Source organism: Cucumis melo, chromosome 8 (assembly GCF_025177605.1).
Source record: "Cucumis melo cultivar AY chromosome 8, USDA_Cmelo_AY_1.0, whole genome shotgun sequence".
NCBI classification, from domain to species: domain Eukaryota; kingdom Viridiplantae; phylum Streptophyta; class Magnoliopsida; order Cucurbitales; family Cucurbitaceae; genus Cucumis; species Cucumis melo.
The window spans coordinates 24693685-24712059 of NC_066864.1; the positions used below are offsets into that span (position 1 = coordinate 24693685).

Below are 18375 nucleotides of genomic sequence, written 5' to 3' on the forward strand. Positions count from 1 at the left end.
TGTTAACATGTTTATTACTGGTAGTATATTGATGATGACGACTGTGTTATGTCTTTAATGACAATGTTTGATTAGAAATGTTATGATCGATACTTATGCCATGTTTATGATGATGTATGTTATGTTATATGCTATGGTTAGGTTGTGTTGTTAACTTTAGCTAATAGAGTCGTACCAGTATGGGTGTTCTTCGAGATCACCACATTTTATGATTGTATAGTCTGATGAGACCACCAATCTAGTATGACATAGACATAGACATGATTATGAGTGATTCGAGGGGGTCACTTACAGCTCGATTATCTTAGTGTTTCCTTCGGGTACACTAAAGACCAGTTGTCCTAGGTGTTCCTTTGGGTTCACCGAAGAATAGATATGTTCCTACGGGACCACAGATTGCACGTGTTAGGGAACGTGTCGGTTTAAGGGTACCACCTTACAGGACTCTAATAAGAAGTTAACAAGCACCTAGCGGGACAAGTAGTGGGTCCCTTACTGAGTATATAAATACTCGCACCTAGCGGGACAAGTAGTGGGTCCCTTACTGAGTATATAAATACTCACTCTTTCTTGTTTAATTTTTCAGGCAAAGGTAGAGATAAGGACAGAGGGAAGCTAACGAATGACAAGAAGTGACCATAGCGAGTCATAGGGATCCTTTTACTTCCGCCTTATGTCATTGATCAGATGCATTTATTTTATTTTATTTTATTTTATTTTATTTTATTTCATTTATTTTTCTTTAAAACTAGATAGGGCTCGGATTAGGATTTTATTTAATTTTATCCTCACATACATTTGTTTATGATTTTTAAGGAGTATTTAATGTTTTGTTTTATTTCTATTGTTAATAGAAATTTTATTTATCTTTAATTAGTAATGACTTTGACTTAGTATAAGGAGTTGGGTCATTACACAATGGGTATTCAATTTGTTTGAGAGTTTCTTTCCTTTATTTCTACTTTTTTGTTTGTGAATTAAATTTTCATCTAAAAAACTTGTTTTGATTCTTATTACAAATTATCTTATTCCCTACATATTCTTTTATGTTTAATATTTTCTACTAACCACTTCCCTTTCAAAATTCATCAATCCAACTTCAATTTTTACTAAAATTCTCTCTAAATTTCATTTTGGCAAAACTCTTCCCTCTCCATTCTGCCATTTTTCTCTCAAAAACTCTAGCAATCTTTTTTTATCCAATGGGAAGGTAATCTTCGAAGAGGTTGTAGATACAACATTTTATCATTTATTTATTTTTATTTTTTATTTTTATTTACTTTTTTATTTTATTTATTTACTTTATTTTACTTTTATTTTATTTTATTTTGAAAGTTAGATTTGAATTTGAATTTAACTTTTTCTTTTTTAAAAAAGAAAAAAATGAATATCAGTCTTCTCCCTATTTTTCATCAACTCACCCAATTTTCTCTCACACGATTTTTTCCTCTCCCTCTTCACGACTCTCCCACCTTCTCCACTCTCAAAACACGATGTCTGCCCTCACTACCCTATCTCACTACCCTATAAAAACAAAGGAGAATTTTTTTTAGAGGATATGTTAGATTGAGATCTATTGGAAGGGTTGAAAAAAGCTAAGAAAACTATTCTGTCAAATTGGTCTTCAAATGTAACTTTTTTTTTTTTAATTTCCTCTCTTTCCCTTCCCTTTTGAGACGATGTATCTTTTCAAATTTGTTTTTGTTGGAATTTGGTTAATTGATTTTATTGTGACTTTAATTTTGTTATGGGTCAGGATTACGTCACTTGGATTTATTATGCTTTTGCTTCAAATTTAGCACCAATTAATTTCAATATGCTTCAAAATGGTTATATTTAGGTCATTTGAGTTTACTATGCGTCTCTACTTTACTTGCTTTAATTTTGTTAGATTTAAGCCAATTGAATTTATCATTGCTTCCTTCTTTAAATTTGTTAGGTATAACCCATTTGATTTAATTTGAATTTGTTAGTTTTGGGGTTTAATTTGGCTTTTGTTAATTTTTGTGTTTACTGTTTATTAAATATGTTGCATGTTTGAAATTAATTAATTAAACTTGTGAAATACATAATAGTTTGTTAGGTTTGATATTTATTTCACAATATGCATATTACATTTTGTATTTATTTTCCAAACCTGTATTATTTTATATATTATTTCAAAAATGTTTATTCTCAATTTGTATATTATTTCCAACATTTATTATTTGTCAACTGTATTGTTTGTTTTATTATTGTCAAATCATTTGTCAACTGTTTTATATGTCAACCTATATTTGTCATATTTCACATTATTTTGCTATTATTATTATTATTATTTATTTTTCAATTTTTATAATTGTAAAATGTGTGAAAAAAAAATTCATATGGATATAAAATTTTGAGAAAAGTAATGTTCATTTATGGATTTTATGATTTAAATTTCATAAATACATGAAATTAATTCATAAATTGTTTATAAACAAAATATAGTAACAATTTTATATTTTAAAATGGGACTGAGTAGTGTTTATTTTCGAATTTAATAATTTTTTAGATACATGAAATTTCTCATTAAACGCTTATGATGGAGATCAAAATATCAAAGTTTGATATTTTGGTATTCTTGAGGTGAATAAAAAAAAATCTTTTGAAACAAAAAGAATAAATTTCATTTTTCTAATGGCTCTCATGCCACCTATATAATTATCAATTAATGTTTAGCTTTTTTCTTATATGTGAATTGATTACCATAGGAGATTTAAAAAAAACCAAATAAAAAACTTTGTTTTGTGAACGTTAATTTAGTTTATATCTTGGTAACCATTTTTATGGATGTTGTAGGGTGCTAACACCTTCCCTACACACAACCGACTTCCGAATCTTAAATCTGAATTTAAGTAGACCAATATATATATTTTTTTTTTGTGGCCAATCACACCTTAATATGGTTGGTGACGACTGTGAATCTACTATTTATTAAGATTAAATAATCGAGGATGTGAATCACTGCGTGTCGCGAAAGAGGTAAGAGGGAAATGGATATTTAATTTGTTAGAGAGTTTCTTTTATTTATTTCTAATTATTGTTTGTGAATTAAATTTGCATCTAAAAAACAACTCGTTTTGATTCTTGTTACAAATTATCTTGATATTCCCTATATATTCTTTTATGTTTTCCTTTTTCTACTAACCACTCTCCTTTCAAAATTCATCAATCCAACTCCAATTTTCACCAAAATTCTCTCTAAATTTCACTTTGCCAAGAACTCTTCCCTCTCCATTATGCCACTTTTCTCCCAAAAACTCTAGCAATCTTCTTTACTCTTCCCTCTCCATTCTGCCATTTTCCTCCCAAAAACTCCATCAATTTTTTTTATCCTGTGGAAAGATAATCTTCTACGGTAAGAGAGAAATGGGTATTCAATTTGTTTGAGATTTTATTCCCCTTTTTTTCTACTTTTTGTTAGTGAATTAAATTTGTATCTAAAAAACAACTTGTTTTAATTCTTGTTACAAATTCTGTTGATATTCCCTACATATTCTTTTATGTTTTCCTTTTTCTACTAACCATTTCCCTTTCAAGCTTTAGTTTCAAGAATTTCTATTAGCAATCATTCCCTTGGGTCCGACATCCTAACTTGCCACCAAGCTATGGTAAAAAGTAAGAGTAAATCTTTTTTTCTTTTCAAGTTAAATTGGTGAGTTCCTTACCCTTTTTCTTGGTTCTTGGCTTGCAACTAGTATATTACATTTTCCAATTAGTAAAAATTTCATTATTCCTCACTTGGATGATCTTTTTTTTTCTTTCTTGCTTTTTTTGAACTTCTACCAATCTTTGAAGTATTTATCATCTAATTTTAACATTTACGAATAGTGATAGACTAAATTAAAAACTATAAGAGGATAAGATATAAAACTAGAACTTCTAAATTTAAGCTATTAAAAATTTGCTTATGTGTTGTATGTCAATGATGATGTTTTCTTGTGCTATGGTTTCCAGTGAAAAACAAGGATTATTTGGACCAGTGAAAAACATTGGTTGCAACTTTTGTTCTTAGAATAACTTTGAGAATGATGTTAACTTAATTTATCATGAACTTCGTTAGGGATCAAATAATGAGTTAATATATTGCATATGCAACAATAATTGTATAACTTACGTAGTTTGCTATTCATTATTAGGATTTCCAAACTTGCAAGAAAGAAGAAGCCTCTGTGGAGGGTAATCAAGATATGGGGTAGGGATTTAGTAAAAGAAAGAGGTAAGTGTTTTTATGTTTTGTAACGTAACTTAACTATTTTGTTTTAGGAATCATGTTAACATGTACTTAGGAATGTTGCTTTGACTATCCTGCAATGGTAACCATTGAAAAGCTATTTTGTACGATCCACTTAGACATATGTTTTAGGAATCATGTTGACATGTACTTAGGAACTTGATACTTTGTTGTGTTGATTATTCTGCAGTTATGGTAGTCATTGAAAACCTATTTTGTTCAATCCGCTTAGATATATATTATAGGAATCATGTTATTTTGTAATTACTTTGGAGGATGGGGGGCTAAGGATAAGTTTATGCTAAGTTTCAACTTGATACAAACTAGAACATTGCTTGGTCTGTAAAGATTGAATCGAAACTTACATTTGCAGCATATATATATGCTTATGCCTATGCTTATGTAGTCCGTGTTTTTTTTTTTTTTTTTTTTTGCATTCCTTATGGGTCTTTTATTAAAAACCTTGATTGTATGAACTTTGGGCACTTATTTTGAAAAGTTTATTGGTCTGCTTATTAAGGTGCACCTTTATGCTTATGCATTTTCTGTAATGAATGTTGGTAAGGTTCATTTTCTTCAAATTTGCAGGTAGTTGAAGAATCCATGGATCATGGTATCGATCAAATTCTCATCTATGCACCAGTTTGATTAGATTAGGTCACACATACATGTAATATTACAGTAAATTTATCTTTTGGATTATTATAAAATCTTTACTGATAATGTAAGTTATATTTTTTATTATCAATATAAATATCTTTCCAAACAGGTGCTGAAATTTAGTATCTAATTTTTTTGAAAGAAGAAATATATGACAGAAAAATATGTGTCGCGAAAATGAAGAATAACGACACCAAACATGTGTCGACATATAAGCCTTTATTAAACAGAAACAGTATCCTTAAAGCACATTTCTTGACAACAATTTTATGTAACGAAACATTTACAACGACAATATATTAGATAACGGCGACACATTTAAAGTGTCAATATAAGGGCATTAATGACAATATATTTGTGTCAAGGTATAGATAACGGTGACACATTTAAAGCGTCAATATAAGGTTATTAATGACAATATAATCGTGTCAAGTAATAGGTAACAGTGACAAATTTAAAGCGTCAATGTAAGAGTATTATTGACAATATATTAGTGTCAAGGTATAGATAACGATGACAAATGATTTGCGTCAATGTAAGAGTATTATTGACAATATATTAGTGTCAAGGTATAGATAACGATGACAAATGATTTGCGTCAATGTAAGGATATTGGTGACAATATATTGGTGTCGAGTTATAGATAACGATGACATATTTATTACATCAAGATAAAGGTATTAATGACACAATTTTGATGTCATCTAAGCATATTTAATGACACGTTTTTCAAAGTGTCGTTAAATAGCCTTTTATGACAATGGCTTCAATGACGCGAAAATTGTGTCATTGAAAGTTTTTATAACACAAAATTTGTGTCTTTAAAGCCCAAATTTGTAATAGTGTTGAATCTATTGTTGTGATCATTCTTGTTGAGTAGAGACATATATCTACCATTAATAGAAGGAAACTCAAGCTTTTCATCAAGACTTAGTTGCTTACTTAATTACTCTATTCTTTTAGATATGTGCCTATGATTTCGTATGTGTTTTTTAAAGAATATGATATTGTTCTACTTTTGTTTACTCGTGAATTGATTTGCTTGTAAAATTTTCTTAGGGATGTTTGGCAAGTTGAGTAATTTGGAAGAATTGGGTTAGTTTTTATTACTCTTATGAGTTTTTATTGATATTAGTTTAAATGATTTTCAAAATTATACTTCCAAGGGTGGAGGATATATTGAGATATATTATGAACTAATAATTGGGTGATGTAGATTCAATTTATCTCTCCTTTAAACTATAGTTGGAATTGGTACCTTTTGTAAGGTTTTGTTTTCTTACTAAGTTTTGCAAGAATCTATCTATTGGAGTAGTGAAGCCATATTGGAGCAACTTATTGATTTATAAGACTTTTTGTAGGATCGGTAGGAAAATTTTGGTTGCAATGTACTTATTCTAAGCTTATTGGTAGCCAAAGACGTCTTTGTTTGTTCTTTCATTGTAAACCTTTTACCAAAACTGGTTATTAGTCAATCTTTTTGTACACATATTACAGTGTATGATAACGTATATATGTTAAAGTGTTGACTGTTTGTTTCCATATGGGTGTGTTGTATAGTACTTTGTGATTGAACTGGTTTGTGTAATGGCAGGGCAGTAAGAAAAACAATGACTATCAAGAAATAAGGCAAGAAAGAAATGTAGTAATAAAGGAGTATATGACATTTGATTTTTTAAAAAAACTGTCAAGGAAGAGGTATTCTTGACAGTAAATTAAAGGCATGCTAGATAAAACGATGACAGCTAGTTATTGTCATGAAATATAAATAATGACATTTATGATATGTCAATAATACTGGATACGTGACATTTATTTTCTGCCATAAAATATAAAGAATAACATTTATTATCTATCAACAGTAAGAGATATGTGACATTTATTTTCTGTCATGAAAAACACTTATTGTGACAATTTTTCAAACTGGCATAATAGACCTTCCATGATTGTCAAAACAATGACTGAAAATAACTATCAAGAATTTTAAATATGATGGAGTTTAACTATCATTGTAGGCCATTTTTCTAGTAGTGAACATTCATTGTTTATAAGGATCACTCACAAAAACACTTAGCCTTAACCTTTTCTCCTTTTGCTTTCGGCTTTCTCTTCTCACCTAGCAATTTCCTCAACTGGCCTTTTAAACACTCAAAACTTTTTCTTAACAATTTTGGCAAAAAGTTTAGCATCTCATACCCTTTTTTTTTTTTTTTTTTTTGCCTTTGGTCCTCTTTATAGTGGCCTTTCACATCAATTGGTCATTTCCACGCTTTACATGTTTTGCCTCACCGCTTTGCAACACCATGCAACCAACCTAAACTCAACAAGTAAGCCAGTAGTCAGTCGAAATTAGACTTTTCCTTTGAGACACTAACCTTATCTCCATGGAAAGCTGAACTCTTTAATCACCTAACTCTCTCCTCGGGAAGTAATAGACATTTACTTTTCCTCCAAAAGTCGTCTGATCTTTTCAACAGGACACCTACTTCATCACAAAACACTTAGACATACGTCTTACCACCCCATTGTCTAGTTATTAACAGCAAATGCATACTTCTTCTTCACTAGTCAATCTCATCACATTGCTTACTCTTACACAATAACACTTAGACAAATATTTCTTTTCACATCGTCTTTTCTCCTATCGCATCCTTCTCCAGAGGATGCCTTTTATTTACACTTAGCCAAAATAACCCTTCTTCAACGGAACTCCTCTTCAATGGGATTCCTTTTTAGATTAGAGCCTCAAAAGGCTAACCTATGGCAGTAACATGAGAATATCTTATTTCAAACAAATAATTGAAAATTGTGTAACAAATATGAGATTTAGATGTTTGTGTCTAAAAATTCCTCTAATCAAACTACCTCTAACACAGTGACTCAGCATAATAGTGAAGCTGTGTATTGTCTTCTAATAAAAAGCTTCTGACGATACTCTACAAAGACAACAAGGCTTATGTAGCTCAAATCAAAGGAAATATAACAAAACATATTTCACAAATGTTTTTCTACGTTCATGATCTTAAAGAAAAAGTTGAAATCACTTTACAACAAATATGTAGGAAGGATAATTTGGCAGACTTGTTTACAAAATTATTATCTATACAACGTTTGAAAAATTGATGTACAACATTAAGATGCGACGACTTAGAAATTTCACATGATGTTTCCATTAGAGTGAGTAAATCCTTTACTAGAATTTTTTCATTTTTTTTAGAAAGATTTTAACAAGACACATTCCATATATGTCCTAAACTGTAACGCCCCAAAGTAAGTAATTTTAAGTTTAAGTATTCTGAGTGTAATTTTGAAAATTTGTAATTTTGGTTGTTATTTAGTTAATTGGTTGAATTAACTGATTTATGAAGATTGGATTTTATTAGATATTAGAAAAATATTTAATTGTTTTAGTATTTGGAGTTTTTGATTTAATTGTTTGTATTTGAGAAAATTTGATTAATTATATATTTAATTGTATAATTAATTAAATTTTGAAGTTAAAATAATTATATTATGTGGATAATATAATTAGGTTAAGATATTTATTTTTGGAAGATAAAGGTGATTGGATTGGAAAGAGGGGGAAATTTGTGTTTAAAGAGGAGATTTGGTGGGATTTAATGAAGAGAGAAAGTAGGAGATTTTGGGGAATTAAATTAAAGGAAGAAAGAGAAAAGAAAATAATAATAATATTATATTATTATTAATTTTCTTTAATTAGGGCCTCGGGATACGCATGTAACTGTTCATCTTCTTCTTCCTTATCACAAGAAGACCCTAGTGAAACCCTAGTCGCCATCGCCTAGCCTGGCCGTTGAAGCCAATGCAGCCGAGTCGTTTCTTCGTCTTCGACCAAACTGCTGATCGCGTCCTCCCTCGACGCTCACGACCGCCTATACCCATTGTAGCTTTGTCTCTTTCGTCGTCCGTGAATGTGTCAGTTCTCCGTTGAGCGTCGACCGTCTCCCGCCACACCGTTTCACGAAGCAGCCGTCGACGAGCCTCATCAATCGTCGATCGTCGGCTAAGTCGAACACCCGACGTCGATTTCGCACTTGTCCTAGCCGTTCCGCTCGAGCAGACCGTCTGCAACAAGCATGTCGTCGAGCCGTCTGAGTAAGCCGCACACCATGCATTTGCTTCAAGCGGACCCATCCCCAGTCGCCCCTTCGTGAACCAAGCCGAGCCGCACGTGACTTCAGCCAAGCTACCTACCCGAGCCGTTTTTTCCTTCCAGCCGAGCCACTCAGTCTTCTGGCCGAGCCACCTAGCTATTTCTCCTTAGCCAAGCCATTTTTTAGCCACTTAGCTTATTCTTTGACTTTTTCACCTATTTTGGTGAGTTTTGTTTGGGTTTTTGGCATACCCATCAAAGATTAATTTCGGACCCTAATTGAATTAATTTTGGATGATTTAGTTAGACTTTATCCGAAAGCTTGAGCTGTGGGTTTTTCCTAACCCAAGGATAAATTTGGGTTCATCTTCAATTTTGGTAAGTGGAAATAATTGAAATTTGGTCACTAGGCGACTATTTATTAATTTTTAGTTATTGGGTTCACCTGTGTTTAAGACTTGACTATTGAGAAGCTCCACCCTGACTGTTAGGATAATTTGGGTTGAGCTAATCTCTAGGTAAGAGATTCTATAACTAGACCCTCAAAATAAATTTAAGAAACTGCATGTATTTTATGGTTATGCGTTAATGTTAGCTAAGATGCATGATTTAATGCTATTGATAATGACTGTCATGACGCTGGGTGATTGATGACAATGGTTGTTAATATGCTTATTACTGGCAGTATATTGATGACGACGACTGTGATATGTCTTTGATGACAATGTTTGATTAAAATGACATATTCGATACTTATGACATGCTTATGATAATGTATGTTATATTACATGTTATGGTTAGGTAATGTTGTTAGCTTTAGCTATTAGAGTCGTACCCACATGGGTGTCCTTCTGGATCACCACCTTTTATGACTGTGTAGTCCGACGGGATCACTAGTCCAGTATGACATAGACATGATTATGAGTGTCTTAGTGTTTCCTTCGGGTACACTAAAGACCAGTTGTCCTAGATGTCCCTTTTGGTTCACCGAAGACCAGATATGTTTCCACGGGATCACAGATTGCACGTGTTCGGGAACGTGCCAGTTTAGGGGTACCACTTTACAAAAGTTAACTAGCATCTAGCAAGACTAGTAGTGGATCCCGTACTGAGTATATTTTTATACTCACTCTTTCTTGTTTAATTTTTCAAGCAGAGGTAGAGGTAAAGATAGAGAGAAACTGACGAATGACAAGAAATGACCGTGACGAGCCATAGGAATCTTGTTGCTTCTGCTTGATGACATTGATCAAAGGCACTTTCTACTTTATTTTTTTTTCCATTTATTTTTTTTCTTAAAACTAGATAGGATCCGAGTTAGGATTTTACTTAATTTTATCTTTACGTAGATTTGTTTATGATTTTTAATGAATATTTGAAATTTTGTTTTATTTTCTATTTTTAGATTTAAAAAATTTTACTTATCCTTTAAATTAGTTAGTAATAACTTCAACTTATACTAACTAAAGAATTGAGTCGTTACATAAACATCTAAAGAGGAATGTTATAAATATCGTAACTCCTATCCAATGGGGACATAATAGGGGCCATATGTCCCCTCAATAGTCCATGTCTTTAAGAGTGTATTACCATATATCACTCATTCAAAGATAACCACTCTTAATAACCATATAACTCACCTCAGTAAACCATATAACTCACCTCAGTGAATTCTCCTAACAAACAAGAGAATGTAACCTAAAGAGATTTTCTACTTTCTAATTTATTTTATTTTATATATATATTTTATTTGTTCAGTATTTGTACTCACTTTATGCTTCATTTGTACAATTCATTAAACATCATTTTCACCATTTATTAATTTTCGCAGGTTAATGTTCCAGATATAGGTATGGGTCGTATATCAAGCTTTGATGATGAATCTCTTTTCTTGATGATGAATCTCTTTTCCAAAGAAAAGAACAAAAGTATATTCACGAACATTCAATTGGCATTTTTATATACTAAAAACCAATAGATTGAATCCCATTGAACCAATTGGAAGAAGAACACTCAATTGGCATTTTTATATACTAAAAACCAACATAATACGTAGATTGAATCCCATTGAACCAATTGGAAGAAGAACACTCAATTGGCATTTTTAGTATAATACGTAGATTGAATCCCATTGAACAGAAAGAAATTAAAGTGGAGATAGCGACCAATAACCAACTAAGAAGTTGTACATCCAATCCATGGTGACTTATTCAAATATTTGATCTAGTTATAAATTGTGGTACTAAATATGTTATAAAGATATAGACCTTACACTAAATACTGTAAACTAACTTTATTTGGGTATGAAATGCTACTAAACTTGTAACAAAGAAAATAATAGATAGAAAAGAGGGTTCTAAGATAGTATTATTCAGAGTTCGCATACCAACCCCATTGGAACTCATTTGTTATTCTTCAGTCATAGGAAGCAAAAAGGTGGTGTTTTTCTTCTATTATAGGAAGATGAAAGGATAGAGTCGATGGTGAAGAAATTGAGAGTCTAGTTAGTAGAGTCGGGTTAAGGTAGCAATTATAAAAATGATGTAACTATTTATAACCTACCATTAAATATCCGACATTCACAAATATAGTAAAATGAATCAAATTATTAAGAAAATATTGCAAAATTTGAGGACCCACCACCAAATGACGAAATTCTGTCATTTTGATCTTATTCAAGAATCCCCAAATTATTCATAGGAGTGAGTTGAAAAATAATAGATGAATGTACAATTAATAATCTAATATTCTCACAGAATTTCGTTTCACACTAATAACACACAGTGATGAAGCATGTACAGTTTAAATTCAAGTATGTCCAAATGAAATCTATTATTACTCATATCATTCAACATATATATTTTCAACCTAAGACATATAGTCCAAAATTGAACAAGAAAAAGGGTTTTTAGGGTTTCACAATAAAAACAAGAAGCCCCCAAATATTGTGTACAGTACTTTTCTCAATGCACCTAAAAACCAAATCCCACACACTGTCACATTATTCTCTCAGGGGGGATTCACTTTGTCCATATATTCACAAAAAGACATGGGATTACGAATTTTAAATTTTGAAGGAGGAAGGAAAAAGCATAGCCAAACTATAAGAAAGCATGCAAATTAAAGGAGAGGGTGTGAGTGGGAGGGTTACCCTTATTAATTGGAAGGGCTGTTGTTCTCAGGAAGTTCGTCGACAACACGGACGCGGATGACAGGGATGGAGCCCCACCATTCTTTGAGCCGTCTGTCCCCACCGCTGTTGATATCTTCAGTGTTCTTCCGTAGTTTTGAGGTCGTGAAAAAGCCGTATAATATCAATCCCATTATTATGTACTTTGTTGGAACTAATGCCAGCGTTATTGCTAGGACACTCAATACTGCCATTGTCATGTCTGCGTGCTGCAACCAAACAAAGTAGGGATATTGTTAATTTCAATTGAAAATGAACAGCTCCTCTATTTGAAATGAATAACTTAAATAGATTTCAGTGGTCAACAATGCAGAAACAGACACATCTATAAGTTCTCTTTTGGTTTTTGTCGAGGCAAATATTGTGAAACTGGCCCTATGTTTCAATTGGTACGATGATAGTTATAATTATACCCTCGGACTCGAACTTGCAAAAATTGAACTCTCAAACTAATCAACATAATTTCCTAACAATTATATAAGCTTGAGTGTTGCATTTTTTTCATTTAAAGATCTAATTTTTATCGCTATCGTAAATATGAGTGTTCAATTTTAACAATTGTACAAGTACTTTTTTAAGGTTTAATTTTTACAATGGGGTGACAGCCATAAATTGTTGTTGTTGCAAAGTTTTCTTGTTTTTTGTAGTTTGACATGAGGATTTGAAGATTCAAATGAGAACTTTTGGGAATAGCATAAAGATGTAACTTTGACTAATTGAACGCACAAGTTTTGGTAAAAGGTTACAGCGTAATGTCCAACTCAGTTATGCTCTATGAAAAGTATAGGTTTAGGAGTAGCTAACATAAAATAAAACTATATTTCAGCGTAAAAATGTGAAATAACTAGTTTCTCAAATGGTTCAAAAGTGACTTTTCATCAGGCAATTTCAATTTACCTAATAACATTTCCTAGAACCATTTAACTATAATTTTGGCCTTCCAAACCACATCCCCAAGAAACCAAATTCACTAAAATCATTAAAGAGTCGAAAGAAAAATCTATACTAAAATCACTGAAGACGAGAAAACCTAATATTTATTTCTTTCATCCAAAATGAAAATAGCATACCTCTAGCATAAACTATTACTACCAACTTCATGCTCAAGATAGAGGTTCAGTTTCCCTACTCAACATATTGTGGGTATCCGTCCCATGTAAAGGGAAATCTTCAATTCAGATACTTCCGATCAACCTCTATCAGTCTATATGCTCATCTCCCTTGTCTCATCATTATTGAACTAAAATCTAAACTGGCCAATTTAAGACTCAATCTCAAGAAAGAGATGGCGTACACATTGTAAAAAAAATTTACATAAGAATAGTGAACACACCTTGCGAGTTTTGGATATAAAAATGGACCAAATCTTCAACACTGCAATGTTTGCAGTCTGCACAATCTCATGCACATTTTGCAAACTCTGTTGGGCAGCCACTATGCTCTCCATCATAGTTTGGTCAGAGGCAGTGCAGACCACAATCTCGTTGCACTTTTCCTGAATCTTTTCCATTCTCGCTTGAAGCATTGCCATGACCACCCAAGATAAGAAGGCTGCCACAGCCTTGCCAAACCACTCCCTACATCAGCAAAGTACATTAGTTGCCAACCTTGATCTTGATCCAAGAAAAAATTGAAGACTACAATTATTGAAACGTATGACTAGGATATTTTGTGCACACAAAAAGCCCAGACAGAACTTACTTGTATGTAATTATCAAAGATACAGCCAGCACAATAACAGTTGCCACTGGTCGTTCCCATTCAATAACTTCTTTGAGCCAAGATAACCTATTCTTGAGTGGCTTTAGCAGCTCCTGTATCATATTATCAAGTTGTGATTTTAATATAAATCGGAAGAGAATAAATTCTTAAAATATTAGATTAGATTAAGATGCTTGCCAAGAAGATGAATGCACTTTCTCCAATTCCTTCCTCTTTCAGTCCTACAGCAGTAGCCTTGGCAACTGCAACTTGCTTCTCTTCTTCTCTCGCCTGATTAATGGCATTCTCTAAGGAAGACTGGGATTCACCAAGTTCAGTACTAGTACGATGAACTTTCTTTGTTACATCTACACGAGAGTCAGATAATTGTGACATGTTCAAATGTCTCAGGGTTGAAGTCGCACTACATGGGCCTTCACTATTCAGCAACTTCAGATTCTCAGCAAGTTCTTCTAGCACATAGTCTCCCTTTGGTAACTCATCACACAAGGAAAAGATTAAGAACTTTGTAGGAATTGGTGGAGATATTCTAAGCAGTTCTCTGGCTGCATGAAGCCTTATAATCCCTAATATTGTTCTTGAATGCATCTCCCATGCTTGTGTTGGACTTTCCACATTAAATTTCTGCAAAAAACGATGCAAGAGTATGACCTCCTTTATTAATGCTAGCCAATGATCACGTCTTGTGGAACTTGTCATCTCTGGAAACTCCAGCACAACTTCCTCTAATCTATAAAAATGTGAAAATATTTGGATTAGTTATAGATTTTTTTTTTCTTTAACACTAATCGCTTAATCTCATTGCCCCAAAAATATACAAAAACTAATTAATTAATTAAAACCTCACATGGCAGGGGATTCATAGACTATTGCCTTGTCAAAAAGTGGTGCACCCCAAGGTCCTGTGGAAGCTGGTTTCACACTGTGCATGGTGTCCTTTGAGAGTTCTATCTCAATTGCATTTTCATATGTTATCACTCCCGAAGCCTCAAAGTAGAGGCTGTAATTAGTTAATGTAAGCCTTCCTGAGACAGAAAAATGACTTTCATGGTTCAGGCATCTTCTCCATGACTGACCAATCAAATGGGGGAGGAAACAATGATAATCAGCTAAATCTAACCAGGCCAACTTGTTGATCCAATGTGGCGAACTACCCTTTGGGAGCTAGCAGTGCCCTCCACGTGCAATAGGAACTCATCATCACGTAGTTCTACACCCTTTGGCGTTGCCTGTTTCTGCAGATGCTTCATGCATCTGATGATAAATTGAACAACAGCCAAAAAGAAGAAGAAAAAGAAGTTAGAAAACGATTTAGAAGTTATGTGATAAAATGTAAAATATTATAACTATCTTTAACTCTATAACAAAGTTTCCCTTCCCCCTACCAGGTTTGGGGACTTGAGGACTGACAACGAATCTATGATAACTTATAAAAAGCATCTGCCCAGAAAGAAATGCAAATAATGTACTCTCTCTAGAACTACTTTGAAGTTCTACGTGTTCTTCAAAACTTCTAAATTCAAAGTTATGAAAAAAAAAAAACTTGAAAAATGGCTTCAGTTGGAGGAAATGAAATAACCCTCATATATAGGCAAGGAGAGAAGTACTCTTGTACTTCTATGACACACAGTCTGAGTAAAGTACAGCAAACTAACAAAAGCATAACTGTCAAATAAACAGAAAGGGCAGGTGCCCGTTGGTGTGCTATCTTAACATATGGTTCAGAGCTTCAATTAATAACAACTATAGGGATAATGTTACATAATCAATAACATAAAAATCCACAGTACAGATGAAAATTGTAATTTATAATGAGTTATAGCAATTACTTGTCAATTTCCTTGAGAAATTTATCATACGCCGGGAAATGAAGCCGGTGTCCAGTTGGAGCTGTTAACGTTTCGAATGTGAATCTTGCATTGACAAGATCCGAAACTAATGGAACTAGAGACCCTAACCACACATATGCATCTTCTCCAACATCTGGATCGTCGTTAACCTGCCAAGATAATACCAAAATTAGGTATCCAAATGCGAGAGAAAGAAAACAGGTCGGCAATGGACCCACCATGATCAATCAATCGTTCAATCACACACACACACACGATATTCTTACCAGCATGGGCATAATGTCCGAATAGAAAAGAGGAATCTCATCCTGCTCCGGAGGCACATTGGCTGCTACGACTTTCTTCTTCTCTTCTTTCCCCTTCGCCAAACACTCCTGTTACATTAACAACAGAGAGATGTAGAAGTTATACAAGAACAAACTCAATAATAATACCGATACATAAGGCAGAGATTCAGCATGAAAAAATCAACTGGAAAGAAACTTAGAAAAAATTCCGAATATTACATTAGAACACCATAATTCAACTTTTGCAGGACAATACAAAAGAACAATCACCGAATTAACTAATCAAATTTCGGAACATTGTAAACAGAAATACAGTGGTATAAATCTTCAAACTAAATCGACAAAACCAGTAAATTATGGGAGCCTAATAGAGAAGAAGAGAAGTACGTGTGTATACGTACCTGATGAGACTGTTCATCTTGAGAAGAAGGCGTCTCCCAAGCAAGCATCATATCAAAGCTGAAACGGCTAAACGATCCATTACAAATACCTTCCTCCAAGTTCCGACACATATCTGCCAAAGCCTTAGCGCTACAAAACTCCACGAACTTCCTCGAATATGTTCCGGTCTCAGGTTTCCAGGAAATCTCAAACTCCTCCACCAATCCTTCCACCGAACTGCCGACTTTTCTGCACAAGTACACTCCAACAATCGTTCAGAAATCAAAACAGGTCTGTCCAGACCACAGAACAAGAAGAATAACATTACGAAGTTCCTTCGATTTGGAATGAACAAAGAAGAAGAAGTTATCTTACAGAGCACAGCGTTGGACGACGTTATTGGCGATGGAGGAGAGGTGTTTCCGAGAGGTGGTCGCCATTGTTGTTGCGGTGATTTCGATTTGCTGCTGAACCATTGGGGAATGAAATGAAATGAAGGAGGTGGAAGAAGAAGGTTTCTTCGGTCGGTTCTAATGGCTAAGGAGTGAAAATTGCGTGTTGATAAACGTGTCATTATTTTACTCTGCCACGTGGCATTCCTCATGCAATGCTTTGTGCATGCCACAGAGGACCGCTCTATGGCTCCGTAGCTACGGATAGAATCTCCACTTTGTCGCTTATGAAGTAATTAATTATACTTTTTGTTTTTGTTAATTATTACATATTATAAATAATGCAAACGCCCAAAGTCTTCCAGGTTCATGATATAAATTTTATGTACTTCCCATTAAACTTTTGATATAACAATCCTCGGTCTTTTCAAAAAAAATAAAAAAAACGACAAAATATTTACATTCTACGTGACAATTTCAAAAACGAAAAAAGATCAAAGATCCATCGAAAAAAGTGTAGAGACCCACCGTATAAAATACCCCGTCAATAATGCGCATAATATATTTGCGATCATTTGGATTTTTGACAAAATATTTACATTCTATAGAACAATTCCAAAAACGGAAAAAGTCCAGAGATCCACCATATAAAATACCAAAAGTATCTCGTCAATAACGCGCATAATATATTTGCGATCATTTAGATTTGGTTATTGTTTAATACGCGATCGTTTAGATATGGCTACAATTTATACGCGATCGTTTATATATGGTTCGTTTATATATGGTTCAATATATACGTGATCATTTAGATATGGCTACAATGTGATGTAATCGTTTAGATATGGCTATAATTTATAAGCAATCGTTTAGATATGGCTACAATTTATCTTTTCAATTCAATTGTTTAATTTTGCTATACAATCGTTTAGATCTGGAGACCTAAATCTAAATGATTTTTTAAAAAAATTGATACACGATTTTTTTAATTCTTTTGGTACACGATCGTTTATATTTCTTTACATGATCGTTTAGATTTATTAGACGATCGTTTACATTTCACTACTCTAGTCCAAATGATTTTTTTTCAAGATTTTTTATACACTATTTTTTATTTTTTTTACACGATTTTACGTTTATCGTTTACATTTGGCTACTCCAATCTAAATGATTTCTTTTTCAAGATTCTTTATACACGATCTTTTAAATTTTGCTATTTTGTTGTATACAGTCTTATACACAGTTTGGTTACCCAAATGTAAACGCGTAAAAAGAAAAGAAGAAAGACGATGGAAAGAAATCGAAGCGAAAAAATGAAAAGAAAAAGAAAAAAAAACAATGGAAAGATTAAACGGCATAAATAAATAATTGAAAAATGAGAAAGATGATGGAAAGAAATCGCAGAAAAGAAAAGGAGAAAAGAAGAAAGATGAAATCGCAAGGGAAGACGGGGAAGACGGGAGGAAAATGAATCACGAAGAAGAAAAGAAAGATGGAAAGGCAAAAGTGGAATATTTAAAA

General features: G+C 32.9%; 1 protein-coding gene across 1 annotated transcript; it reads right to left on the reverse strand.

The window, feature by feature from the left end:
• Positions 1 to 11847: 11847 nt before the first annotated feature.
• Positions 11848 to 16968, reverse strand: LOC103485996 (uncharacterized). Its single transcript, XM_008443779.3, has 10 exons — positions 16838 to 16968; positions 16483 to 16711; positions 16061 to 16168; positions 15774 to 15943; positions 15065 to 15198; positions 14792 to 14969; positions 14122 to 14674; positions 13924 to 14036; positions 13556 to 13799; positions 11848 to 12431 (listed from the first exon to the last, which is right to left on the reverse strand). Exons 1-10 carry the CDS (start codon positions 16936 to 16938, stop codon positions 12189 to 12191), a joined length of 2073 nt encoding a protein of 690 aa, XP_008442001.1. The 5' UTR covers positions 16939 to 16968; the 3' UTR covers positions 11848 to 12188.
• Positions 16969 to 18375: the final 1407 nt, after the last annotated feature.

Coding starts and splice junctions, on each gene's coding strand:
- LOC103485996 (XM_008443779.3), bottom strand. CDS start 16,938: ATGGTTCAGCAGCAAATCGAAATCACCGCAACAACAATGGCGACCACC. Junction 14,037..14,121: donor AAAGTGCATTCATCTTCTTG/GCAAGCATCTTA, acceptor AATATGATACAG/GAGCTGCTAAAGCCACTCAA. Junction 12,432..13,555: donor TTATATCCAAAACTCGCAAG/GTGTGTTCACTA, acceptor GTTTGGTTGCAG/CACGCAGACATGACAATGGC.